General features: G+C 41.8%; 1 protein-coding gene across 1 annotated transcript in view; it reads right to left on the bottom strand.

Annotated features, from left to right (window-relative positions):
- ENPP3 (ectonucleotide pyrophosphatase/phosphodiesterase 3) overlaps positions 1-11,551 on the bottom strand; it is a 249,644-nt gene extending 238,093 nt beyond the window's left edge. Inside the window, exon 1 of the mRNA XM_030196550.1 lies at positions 11,190-11,551. Coding sequence (XP_030052410.1) covers positions 11,190-11,258 — 69 coding nt within the window. The 5' untranslated portion in view covers positions 11,259-11,551. The remainder of the gene's footprint in view (positions 1-11,189) is intronic.
- Between the last annotated feature and the right edge of the window lie 2,519 nt (positions 11,552-14,070).

The following is a 14,070-nucleotide window of genomic DNA, read 5'->3' as shown; positions in this document are numbered from 1 at the left end:
CGCGGAGCGGTTGGCGCAAGTGTTACCATCTATAATAGGAGGTGAGCAAGTAGGCTTTGTCCGAGACAGGCACTCTGTGATTAATGTGAGGAAACTGATAGCAGCCATGACAGAGGCTCCCGAGAAGACACCCAAGGGCATTGTTATTAGCCTAGACGCAGAGCGCGCTTTTGACAGGGTGGTGTGGCACTTCATGTATGAAGCCTTACATTGGATTGGAGTGAGGGGATGGGCTGCAAAAGTCGTACAGGCGTTATACGCAAATCCGAGGGCAAGATTAGTAATCAATGGGGTTCGGACCGCAGAGTTCCAGATCATGAAAGGAACAAGACAGGGCTGTCCACTTTCCCCCCTACTGTTTTTGATAGTATTAGAACCGTTATTGTGTATTATTAGGGAAGCCCCGGGGATTAAAGGGATGCAGGCGGGAGGAGAAGAAATAAAATTATTAGCATATGCAGATGATTTGCTGCTGTTAGTAGATGACCCGCAGCGATCAGTGGCCTGTTTGTTAAGAGAGATTGGGCAGTATGGGGACCTTTCGGGTTTTCGTCTAAACATGTCTAAGTCTCTGGCACTCCCAATACTAGATTCTACTAGAAGTACCTGGGAAGGTCCCTTTCCCTTTAAATGGACAGAAGGAAAGCTGAAATATTTAGGGGTGGAAATACCAGTGAATTTGTCCACGTTATATAAAGAAAATGTACAGCCACTGTTAGCAGATGCTAGGCGTCTGATGGGTATCTGGAATTCTTGCCCCCTTTCCCTGTCAGGGCGCATAGCCCTATACAATATGATAATAGCCCCTAAATGGCTATACAGGTTTCAGATGCTGCCGCTGCACCTGCGAGGGCGAGAAGAAAGGGAGTTAAAGGTATTTTTGAGGAAATTTCTATGGCATAATAAACGCCCAAGACTCCCTCTGGAAGTACTATATAAACCCAAGACACATGGGGGCATGGGGCTGCTTAATATTAGATACCTTACCATTGCGTGCACCATGAGGCATGTTAGAGATTGGCTGGCGGGTAGTAGTCAATTTACGAACACACAGTTGGAAGCCTCACTCACACCTGGCATACACTTAAGTTGTCTGCTACACACCACAAAGAAAAGACCGGCGAACCCGCCTAACATGAACTGGTTCATACGCTCGGCCAGGGCAATGTGGAGATGGTTGTGCCGCAGACATGACTTCTCAGCAGCAGCTACCCCTTTCGTCTCACTGTTTTTGAATCCTGAATTCCCGGCAGGGACAATGGGGAAAACATTTGAGATATGGAAGAAGAAGGGCATCTGTTATTTACATCAACTGTTGAATGAAGAGGGACAACTTAGGTCACTTGAAGAGATACAGAAAGAGTTTGACTTGCCATTTGCAGACTACTATGCGTATGCACAGGTTAAACACTATGCACACTCTCTGGGAGCGTTTAATTTAAGTGAGGATGTGCAGGACACGCTTTCGACTGCACTCACACTGCACTCACAAAATACAGTGCCTCTCCGTTTTCACCATAAGCACCTCTTGGATACCACGGAGGACATTGATTATTGTACAACGGCGGAGAGCTGGACACGAGAGCTCGAGACAGAACTTACAACAGAGATGCTCCAGAACTTTCTACAATCTATTTTGCACAGGATCCCCTTCATTAGACAGTGGGAACGGCAGTATAAGTTTGCTACGCGAGCATATATAGCTCCGATAAGAGCGCGGAAGGCGGGATTTGGAACAGGAGACTGCCCTAAGTGTGGAGCAGACATGGCAACCCTGGGACATATGTTCTGGGTCTGCCCGACCATTAAACAGTTCTGGATACAATTACTGACAGATATCGGCCACTGGTGGAAGCAGAAAGTAGTGGTTAATCCATTGATTTTGTTTGATGTGTTCACAATAAAGAAGCCCATACCATCTGGATATGTTGGATTTTTACAAAAAGCAGTTGCGATTGGGAAAACAGTAATTTTGCTCAAATGGAGGGAAGAGCAAGCACCCACAAAAGAGCTGTGGAAGTCGAAAATGACAGAGCTATTACACTTGGAATTATGTGGATATACTCCTTATAGTGGAGGGAAGAAAGACTCGTCCGCTTTTAGGAAAGTCTGGGAGAGATATTGGAATACACTTCATCCCATGTCAAAACGGAGAATTTTGCAAAAACTGGATGACAAAGACCAACCCAGGAATGTAGGGACAGACGGTGGAAGACACCTTGACCACTCAGCCATTACGAACTAGGGAGGGAGGGAGGGGGTGGGAGTGAGAGAAGAACATGAAGGGACAAATGGGAAGGTAAGGGGTAACAGGGTGGGATGTTTAATCTTAGGAGAGGAATTTTCTAGAAAGTGATTACGATGAGGAAGTTGCATTTCTATTTGCTCTGCAGTATATTTTTTTTGTTATCACTTAAAATGTTTGGCAAATATAGAACTGATACGGGATGTAAGCTGGGCAGCAGGGGGGAAGGAGGGGGAGAAAAATTAAAACTGTTTGATGATTCTTAGTCACTGGTAGGAATTACTGTATTGTATACCGAATTGAATTGTTGTTATATTTCTGCTAATAAAAAAGATTTAAATATAAAAAAGAATGTAATCAGATGTATTATTTCTAACTAATATTGGATAATAAATATGTTTTCAATTAAATGAATTGACTATACACCGTATTGGGCTTGAAGAAGCCAACCAGATGATCAATGTGGAATAATGAATTGGAGTAATATCTGGGGATAAACAGGTTAATACCACGTTTTTTTTTCTGTTTACTGTTTAATTGATTGATCTTGTTTCACTCTCCCTATTTAGTGGTCTAAGGAAGAGAATAGAATTACCTGATTGAAATAATTCCTATATATTACCTTCTCTGTGTTTCTGGCAAGTTGTTTTATCGCTTGTAAAAATTTAAATGGTTATAAGTAAAAAAAGAAAAAAGAAAGAAAATACGGTGACTAATTTAAAGAGAGGTTCACATGAGGTCAGAGAGATGGTTAAATATTGTGTCTGCTTAAGCTCCGTGAGATTAATTTTTGATCTCAGAGCTCTTTGAGGCCTTTTCCCTGTAAATAGAGTCATTTTTCATTTTGTGAATTTTTTTGATTGTTTTAAATATTATCTTACCGTAGCTAGATGTTTAGATGTTTTGGTGAGAAAAACATCTATCTGCTGCTTTGTGCTGCTTTTGAGGCATTTTTCTCTTTTGAAAATGAGTGCCTAAGAAACTAGTTGATGTGGTCAGTAAGGCAAATGTGGTAGAGACATAATTAGTGCAAGGGAAATGGTCTTTTTCTGAGTATATAGGGGTGAATTCTATAAATCAAGCCTAAAAAATTTAGCATGGAAAAAAAACGCTTATGTTCTATTCTATAAGCCATGCCTGAAGTTAGGTGTGGTTTATAGAATAGCACTTAAGCGCAGGGGTCATGTGTAAGTTTAGGAGGGGCATTTGCACCAATGAAAACGTGGTGCAAATGGCCCCACTTAAATTTATAGATAGAACTCTCTTATTCTATAATTGTTCATGTAGCCCATGCTCTGCCCTGAAACACCCATGATCCTCCTATTTCTGCACCCCCTTTTCTGGGACACACGTAAAATTTAGGCATGGATCACATGTCTAAATTTACACGTGTACAAGTTCATGGATTTCAATCAAGCGCTAATAATTGCTTGTTTAAAAAACTAATTGGCTTGTTATTAATTAAATTTGATGTGCGCCCTAATTTGTGCACGCAATTTTAGGCAACTTTTCTAGAATTAGGGGGATAATGGGCCTTTGGTCTTTTCCCTGTATGGCATTACTTATGTACTTCTTTCCTTTGTTCTCCCCGTTTCTTTCTCTCCCCACCCCCCATTTTTCTTGTGGTCTAAAGGTTTCAACACTGAAGTTCTGATCATTTTATTTTTTTGTTATTGCTACTTTATGTCTTCTTGTATTCCTCAGCGTTTTTTTTTCTTTTTTATGTGCAATGTTGAATTGCATAAATGAAAAATAACATAAATTTTAAAAAAACATATTACCAATTATATTACAATTATTTAAAAAAAACAGAAAACTTTCAAACATTTTATTATAACCACACTGCCTCTGACAGTTTTCAAGACACATATCACAACCCTACTCTACAGCCTATGAGAGAAGAGCTGACTGAAAGGATGCACGCCTGGCATATTTCTTATCATTTATTCACTAAGGGGCCCTTTTATTAAGCCGCATAGGCACGCATGCGTGTCTTATACGTGTCAGTTTTGAACTACCACCTGGCTACAATGTGGCCCGGGTGGTAATTTCATTTTTTAAGCGCATCTGCTATGCAAGCTGGACAATTTTGCAGTGCATGGTGCTAACCGGGCAGTAGTCGGCATTTTACACGCACTGACGATTACCGCCCGGTTAATGTGTGAGACCTTACCGCTATGTCAATGCGTGGTGGTAAGGTCTTAGGCCCAAAATGGACACACGCCAATTTTCATTTTGCCGCATGTCCATTTTTAGACCAAATTTTAAAAAGGCCTTTTTTGCAGGTGCGCTGAAAAATGGACCTGGGCGCGTCCAATACATGCGTCTACACCAGCACAGGCCATTTTTCTGCGCACCTTAGTAAAAGGACCCCTTATAATCTGCCCAGCTTTAATTCATGCTGAACAAGGAACAATCATAGTATTCTTATTTTGAATCTGTAAAAAAATGCAAATAAATAGAAAATGCATTAAAATTTGCATAAAGATGTCATGTTTTTAACTTAATACCATGTAGATGTTGTGCCAGCTTCTGCTCACTTAAGGATTCATTGACTCATACAGCTCTTATTTTTATTTTTATTACAGCTCCATTGAATATCATTCTTATTTTTGTTTAGTTTTGTTTTATGTAATATGCTTTTGGATTATGTATGCTTTTTTATTGTTAGCTGTTCAGACTTGTAAATGAGCGGGATGTAAGATTTTATAAATACAAATATTTGACCATAGGTGCCCAAACTTTTCATACAACTATAAATAACTTTGAAAATTGCCCTCCCCCACACACACAAAACTGATAATGGCTTCAAAATGTTAGAGGCCTTTTGTGACCCAGTTCTATGTGAGTAAGTACCCCTGCATTTTACTCTTTCCAAACCCATATTAGAGTTTACATCATTGCTTTAAAATAGATAAATAATAAATATTTTGCTTAAATGTGTCTCAAATTATTTACACTTTTTCTTGGCAGCTGCCAAGGTCAAAAATTTGCATTAGGCATAGATGCTAATCAAAAATACCATCCTGGAAGCCATGACCAGATATATTCCATGTAATAAAAATGGAGAATGGAAGACCAACGGGCTCATTTTCGAAAGAGAAGGATGACCATCTTTTGACAAAAATCGGACGATGGACGTCCTTTTCCCAGGGTCGTCCAAATTGATATAATCAAAAGTCAATTTTGGACGTCCCCAACTGCTTTCCGTCATAGGAGTGGCCAAAGTTCAAGGGGGCATAACGGAGGGACTTGGGCGTGCTTAACACTTGGACATCCTTGACCCATAATTGAAAGAAACAAGGATGTCCTTGACGACCAAGGCACAAAAAGGTGCCCAAAATGACCAGATGAACACCAGAGACAATCGGGGATAACCTCCCCTTACTCCCCCAGTGGTCACTAACCCCCTCCCACCCTCAAAAAATATCTTTAAAAATATTGATTGCCAGCCTCAGATGTCATACTCAGGTCCATGACAGCAGTATGCAGATCCCTGGAGCAGTTTTAGTGGGTACAGTGCACTTCAGGCAATCAGACCCAGGCCCATACCCCCACTACCTGTTACATTTGTGGAGGAAACAGTGAGCCTTCCAAAACCCACTAGAAACCCACTGTAACCACATCTAGGTGCCCCCTTCACCCGTATGGGCTATAGTAGTGGTGTAAGTTGGGGGTAGTGGGTTTGGGGGGGGGGGGTTGGGGGGCTCAGCACACATGGTAAGCGAGCTATGTACCTGGGAGCAATTTCTGAAGTCCACTGCAGTGCCCCCTAAGGTGCCCGGTTGGTGTCCTGGCATGTGAGGGAGACCAGTGCAGTACGAATGCTGGCTCCTCCCACGACCAAATGGCTTGCATTTGGTCGTTTCTGAGATGGACGTCCTTGGTTTCCATTATCGCTGAAAATCACAAACAACCAAATCTAGGGACGACCAAATTTAAGGATTTGGACGTCCCTGACGCTATTTTTGAAACAAAAGATGGACGTCCATCTTGTTTTGAAAATACGGGTTTCCCCGCCCCTGGATCGGGACGTTTTCCGAGGATGTCCATATCAAAACATGGACGTCCCTTTCAAAAATGCTCCTCCAAATGACAGCCAGCATGGTTAAAAGTGAGGTGAAGGACGCTATTAGAGTTAAAAGAAAATCCTTCAGAAAATGGAAGAAGGATCCAACTGAAAATAATAAGAAACAGCATAAGGAATGGAAAGTTAAATGCAAAGCGCTAATAAAGAAGGTAAAGAGAGACTTTGAAAAAAATATTGCGTTGAAGGCAAAAACATATAGTAAAAACTTTTCTAGGTATATTAGAAGCATGAAGCAAGTAAAAGAACAAGTTGAACTGCTAGATGACCGCGAGGTAAAAGCGGCACTCAGGGAAGACAAGGCCATAGTGGAGAGATTAAATTAAATCTTTGCTTCGGTCTTCACCAAGAAAGATATGAGAGCGATACCAGTGCCAGAAATGGTATTCAATGCTGATGAGTCAGAGTAACTGAAAAAAAATCTCTGTAAACCTGGAAGATATAATGGGGCAATTTGACAAATTGAAGAGTAGCAAATTACCTGGACCGGATGGTGTACATCTCAGATTACTGACGGAATTGAAAAATGAACTTGCAGAGTTATTGTTAGTAATATGCAATTTATCTTTAAAATCCTGCATGGTACTGGAAGATTGACGGGTAGCCAATGTAACGCCAATTTTTAAAAAGGGTTCCAGAAGTGATCCAGAATATTATAGACCGGTGAGCCTGACGTTGGTGACGGGCAAAAAGGTAAAGACTATTATAAAGACCAAAATTACAGAGCATATACATAAGCATGGATTAATGAGACAAAGCCAGGGGTGAATAAACATGTGGGTAAAGGAAAGCCAGTCGATATAGTGTATCTGGATTTTCAAAAAGCATTTGACAAAGTAACTCATGAAAGCCTCCTGAGGAAATTAGAAAGTCATGGGATAGGAGGTACTCTCCTACTGTGGATTAAAAACTGGTTAAAAGATAGAAGACAAAACATAGGGCTAAATGGTCAGTATTCTCAATGGAGAAGGGTAGATAGTGCTGGAACCATTGCTTTTTAACATATTTATAAATGATATAGAGATGGGACTTACTAGTGAGGTCATTAAATTTGCTGATGACACGTGGGGAGAGCATAATCGAAAGGGACGTCCAAGTTTTGCTGAGGATGTCCTCGCAAAACGTCCCGGTGGAGGGGCGGGGAAACCCGTATTATCGAAACAAGATAGACGTCCATCTTTTGTTTTGATAATACGGTCGGGGATGCTCAAATCTTGACATTTAGGTCGTCCTTAGAGATGGTCGTCCCTAGACTTTGTCGTTTCTGATTTTCGGCGATAATGGAAACCAAGGACGCCCATCTCAGAAATGACTAAATGCAAACCCTTTCGTCGTGGGAGGAGCCAGCATTCGTACTGCACTGGTCTCCCTCACATGCCAGGACACCAACCGGGCACCCTAGGGGGCACTGCAGTGGACTTCAGAAATTGCTCCCAGGTACATAGCTCCCTTACCTTGTGTGCTGAGGCCCCCAACCCCCCCCCCAAAACCCACTACCCCCAACTTACACCACTACTATAGCCCATACGGGTGGGTACAGTGGGTTTGTGGTGAGTTTTGCAGGGCTCACATTTACCACCACAAGTGTAACAGGTGGGGGAGGGGATGGGCCTGGGTCCGCCTACCTGAAGTGCACTACACCCATTAAAACTGCTCCCGGGACCTGCACACTGCTGTGATGGACCTGAGTATGACATTTGAGGCTGGCACAAAATATTTTTAAGGATGTTTTTTGAAGGTGGGAGGGGGTTAGTGACCACTGGGGGAGTAAGGGGAAGTGATCCCCGATTCTTTCCGTGGTCATCTGGTCATTTCGGGCACCTTTTTGTGGCTTGGTCGTAAGAAAAACAGGACCAGGTAAAGTCATCCAAGTGCTTGTCAGGGACACCCTTTTTTTCCATTATGGGTCGAGGACGCCCATGTGTGACCTAATGTATGTTATAATCCAATAATCACTCAGGAACCTGCATGCAATACCATAATGTATTCTTCTTTACCATGTATGTACGCACATGGTATATATATAGACCATGAACTGTTCCATGTATGTCATGTTCCATCTATGTTACTATGTATGTACGCACCTTAATGCAACACCATTTGTAATTCTGTTACCCGGAAATGGCAACCGCCATTACGGCAAATGTAAGCCACATTGAGCCTGCAAATTGGTGGGAAAATGTGGGATACAAATGCTACAAATAAATAAATAAATAAAATAAATAAATAAATAAATAAAAATAATGTGGTAAATGCAGTTAGCTTTGCAGGATTTAAAACAGGTTTGGATAACTTCCTAAGGGCCCTTTTACTAAGCTGTGGAAAAAAGGGCCCTGCACTAGTGCAAGGAGCAATTTTTGCCACACACTGAGGCTGCTTTAAGGAAAAAGGCTGAAAAAAAAGACATGGCCATGTGGTAAGATTGCTCTTACCACATGGCCATGCGGGGGAGCACTTACCGCACATTGAAGTGGCAGTAATGGCTCCCATGTTATCCCGGTGGTAACTGGATAGTGCGCGGCACTGCCCTATTACCACCAGGTAACCTCCTGCAGAAATACTTTTTGAATATTTCCACTAGCGCAGCAAATAGCGTGGGCTAGGGGTGGAACTACAGCTGGTGCCTGCATTGAGCTGGCAGTAGCTTCAGATTGGGTTTACCGCTGCTCAGTAAAAGTGCCCCTAAAAGAAAAGTCCATAAGCCATTGTTAAGATGGACTTGGGAAAATCTACTGCTTATTTCTAGGATAAAACTTGATATGTGATAATGTGTATCTAATTGGCTATAGAGGTTATCTCATATCTTTCTTGACGACTATGTGCATTGACAAATCATGTCGCTCACATGTCTGTGTATAGTTATAATCACAGAATACCTCCAGCCAACCAGTAGTAACACGTTGTGTTTGAATATTTAATTTAAATCGTACTACTGATTCAAAAAATAAACATTATTGCACATATGAAAGCAAATAATGCACAAAAGTAACTTAGCTTAGCTACAGGGATCCAAACTTTGTCTGTTGTCTTCTGTGACTGAAGCTCAACAACTAGCGTCTTAGACTAATGGAACCCTCATTGGCAACTCCAGTGTTGTGGTAAGCCCGACAGGACCCTGTTTCGCGGTGTCATGCTTTGTCGAGGGCAAAAACCTGTATAAAGTGGAGAATGCATTAAAATTACAATTAAAATTAAAATTAAGACCAACCTTGTGCACAAGGTTGGTCTTAATTTTAATTTTAATTGTAATTTTAATGCATTCTCCACTTTATACAGGTTTTTGCCCTCGACAAAGCATGACACCGCGAAACAGGGTCCTGTCGGGCTTACCACAACACTGGAGTTGCCAATGAGGGTTCCATTAGTCTAAGACGCTAGTTGTTGAGCTTCAGTCACAGAAGACAACAGACAAAGTTTGGATCCCTGTAGCTAAGCTAAGTTACTTTTGTGCATTATTTGCTTTCATATGTGCAATAATGTTTATTTTTGAATCAGTAGTACGATTTAAATTAAATATTCAAACACAACGTGTTACTACTGGTTGGCTGGAGGTATTCTGTGATTATAACTATACACAGACATGTGAGCGACATGATTTGTCAATGCACATAGTCGTCAAGAAAGATATGAGATAACCTCTATAGCCAATTAGATACACATTATCACATATCAAGTTTTGTTCAATTTTTGTTGTGTATATTTACAAGGTTTATCTAGGGAACAAAACAGAGCCATTTATTTTTGTATTTGTATTTCTAGGATAAGCAGCATAAAATCTGTTTTATTGTTTTGGGATCTTGCCATGTACTTTGTAACCTGAATTGGCCACTGTTGGAAACAGGATACTGGGTTTGATGGACCTTAAGTCTGTCCCAGTATCACAACTCTTATGTTCTTATGTTTTTCTCAAATGCATCCTCCCTGAAGTCAGTCATGCAAAATTGTCTCCAAAAGCTTCAGTGGGGAAAATGACCACATTAGTTTCTAGGGAGATTGGCTGCACCTCAGTCTCACTCTTCGTGTCACTGTTCAAAGGTAGTAATGGATTTTAATTAAAACATTAATATGGAATAGGAGGGAAGCAGACATAGGAATGAGAAAGAATAGAAGGGAAGAACAGCAATAGACAGACAGAGAGACAGCAAGTGAGAACTGTGCATAGGGGTTAGGGAAAAGAATGCAGACCTGAGGTAACAGAAGTGGAACCAATTGCTGGGGGAAATTTGATCAATGAACTCTGATATTCACCGTGTTCTGTGTTTTCCCCAGCACTCTGTTTTAATATTGGCGAGGGTTAGGAAGGGATGCTGTCTTTTACCCCTTTATCATTATTTTAAAGATAGTGTTTGAGGGTAGGACTGGTATGGAGTGAAGTAGTCAAAAAATTGTGGATAGCTGTTTGCTGGTTATTATGAAATTGTGTGATTAACATATTTTAGGATCTGATGGGGGGGTGGATTATGGGATCTCTCCGATTTGTATATATGCATTGTATTTTCAAATTATAATAAGCAGATTTTCATCTTTTAAGAAAGCGAGGATATAAAAATAAATAAATAAAATAAAATAAAATAAAATATGTGAACCAGGGGACGCGAGGCATTACCATTCTGAGGTAGTATCAGGTGTAAAATTTCTCCTTCCTCCCTTTTTTTTTTCTCGTACCCGCTCTGCCTTTAATCTCTGGTGATCTCAGGGTAAGCAGTGCTCTGAAGGTTGTCAGATGTGCGAACAACTGAGAAATCCATTCACAGAAAAGTCCCTGGACGTTTCGGATCTGCTCAAGACACTAGAAGCTAAAAGAACTAGGATAACGTTGTTGGAAGAGAAAAAAAAAAAAAAGAACTGTCTCCTTACCCCACAGAGTATCTTATATTTCCTCAGCGTGTTCCGCGTGCCGATTTCTTCCACTTCAAAATTCTTCATGGTCTCTTTGGGATATCCCGTTCTGGCTGCTGCAGGTTGTTAAATGTTGGGATTTATTTTGCTTTGTTTTCTTAAACCCACCTCCGGCTCTCCTCCCCCTGGCTCAGCCGTAGCTGGGCTCTCAGACTCTGTCCTAGGATGAACAGAGTTCCTGTTAGAGCCTGAAAAGCTGAACGAATCAAAAAGAAAGAACAGGTCAAAGGCTACAAAAAAGTGTTATCAAAAGGACACATTTACAATAAAAGATTACAGCCCAGCTCTGTTGACTGTTATGCTAACTAATGAAGGCAGACTTTAGCGCCAGACTCTAAAAGTTGTTACGAAATAACTCTACCACGTGTACCCTGTGCCACTTGGCATCCACTGACTATTTTATTATTTATTTAGATTTTGCTCACACCTTTTTCAGTGGTAGCTCAAGGTGAGTTACACATTCAGGTACTCTGGATATGTCTCTGTCCCAAGAAGCCTCACAATGAATTTAAGTTTGTACCTGAGCCAATGGAGAGTTAAGTGACTTGCCTGAGATCAGAAGAAACTGCAGTGGGATTTGAACTGGCCACTTCTGGATTTCAAGCCTGGTGCTCTAACCACTAGGCCACTCCTCCACTCTCTTTACATGTAAGGATTTCCTCTAGCACCTTTATGCTGAAATGGGGGAAGGGAGAGGGGTAGGATCAATCTTCAGTACATGTCTTTTTGTGTACGGGTTGGATCTGTTGTTTCCTGTTAAGATTTAGATTGTCTCCAGCCCATGCCAGTAGACAGAGTTCCCAACTCTGGCTGAACCTGTTCCTGAAGGTTTCATCACATGATATAATGGCTTTAAGGATGGGCTTGTTGTAGCTCGTGCATTATGAAGTGAACAGTGTTCTATAGGAGTAAGTAATCACGTGTGTATTTGAGCATATGTACTACATATTTCATGTGAAATTCAAGTGCATTTCAGAAACAAAAAAAATCTATGGAAATGCTGTGAGAGTTTTTAAATTTTGCTTTATGTTTTAAATGCAAATTCAAATGAGGTGTTAATGCCAGACAGCTACTTAAAAAAAAATCCTGATATATACCCACCTGTTTACTAAGCCATGTGGCAATGCTGACACAGCCCATTCAAAGTGAATGGGCTGTGTTGGCATTAGCAAACAGCTTAGTAAACAGGGGGGGGGGGGGGGGACAGTATGCTATCACAAAATGACCAAAAGATCAAAATTATGCTCAGTAAAATAAATGTGGAGGGGCATTTTAACTATGACATCCAAATGACGAAAACAAAACTGTTTACTGGGAAACGTTTAAAAATTTTAGTCTGCCCATAATGGAAGAAATAAACTTGTTCCAATATTTGAAAATACACACACACACAAAAAAAGTTTAGAAAGGGGATGTACTGGAAACATCATAAACGTTTTGAAATAATTAGTTCCACCAATCAGAAATACACTACACAACTGCGGTACTTGTCCCCGCTTAGACAAAACATCTGTGGCAATGGCAGCACGTTCCCTCCAAGTGCAAAATGTGTATATATGCCTCCTGCACATGGAGAAACATTCCTCAGTGTGGCCAGTCATGTCTCTTCGGAGGGAGTCTAATTTTATTGTGCTAGAGACAGAGCTCCAGAAATTTTCAAGTACACCCATCACCTGCCACCCCACAATGTCTCCAAGAGGGCATGGAGATCCATTAAAGGCAGCCTGGTAAGGTGAGTGTGAAGCAGTGGCCCCCAGGATCACAGCACCACTCATGTGCAAGCACCAAACATAGGCAGGGTCAATTACAGTGAGTTCCCTTTGTTGTTGCAATACATGTTATTGACATTTTCATAAGAACAAATAAAAAGACATAAGTGACATCAGAATGTCCAGACTATCCTATGACAAAAAATTATGGGGCCCCCACCACTAACCCATCAATGCAGAAATGAGGGCCTGCACATATCTGGACCTCCTCCCCCCCCCCTCCCATGTCAGCATGCTGCCCCCCACCTATATACTGATGTGAATGTTGGCAGCAACTCACTAAAGGCATACCTAGTTTACCTCACTGCCCATCCCCACCTCCAGCACCAGCGCACATGCCACCCTCAGTCCTCATGGCCACCTCAGCTCACACAGCACCTGAGCCTATGTACAACATACCCGCCCTCTCAGCCTCCCCCTCCCCCCCCCCCAAAAAAAATCTGGCTGTAGCCATCTGTCACAGACTGAGGAGCATTTCACCAATATATCATTAAAAAAATTATGTATGTGACGCCAAGAAAGCCCATCACCTGAACCCTGTCTCCACCAGCTTTTGTTTTGTAGGAAATTCCATATACACAGGGACCTTGAGGCACTCAGGCACTGGTACCGTAAGATACAGCTGGAAGATCTAGGCCTCATCTGGTGCATCAGGGCCCAACATAAGTACCACTGACATTGCACCCCTATACCAGCACTGTCCTGGATCAAAGCCTAAGTATGCAGCTACCCCCATTACAAGTGTGCCCACAACCCCTTATATCCACTAGAATGTGTTGCAGTCAAATGCAACCCTATGAGATGACATGGAAAGGAAGGGGAAGAGGGGAAGGGATGTTGGACAGCACTCTCCTGTGACCAAACAAAAGTGTCCAGTATGTCACACACAGCTACTTAGCTCATCACAGCAGTTCTGGCAAGGATAAATAAGACAGCAACCAGAAAGTCCCATAGTGGGAATCAAACCCACATCTCCTGTACTGAGGGGGCCACAGCCCTAAACCATATGCCACACACATACCTAACAAAGGAGCTTGCAAGGAGGACAGTGCTCTGACCATGGAAGGCTA

The sequence above is a fragment of the Microcaecilia unicolor genome, chromosome 3, assembly GCF_901765095.1.
Source record: "Microcaecilia unicolor chromosome 3, aMicUni1.1, whole genome shotgun sequence".
NCBI classification, from domain to species: Eukaryota; Metazoa; Chordata; class Amphibia; order Gymnophiona; family Siphonopidae; genus Microcaecilia; species Microcaecilia unicolor.
Note: the sequence above shows the minus strand (reverse complement) of the source record. Positions and strands in the feature narration are given on the sequence as shown.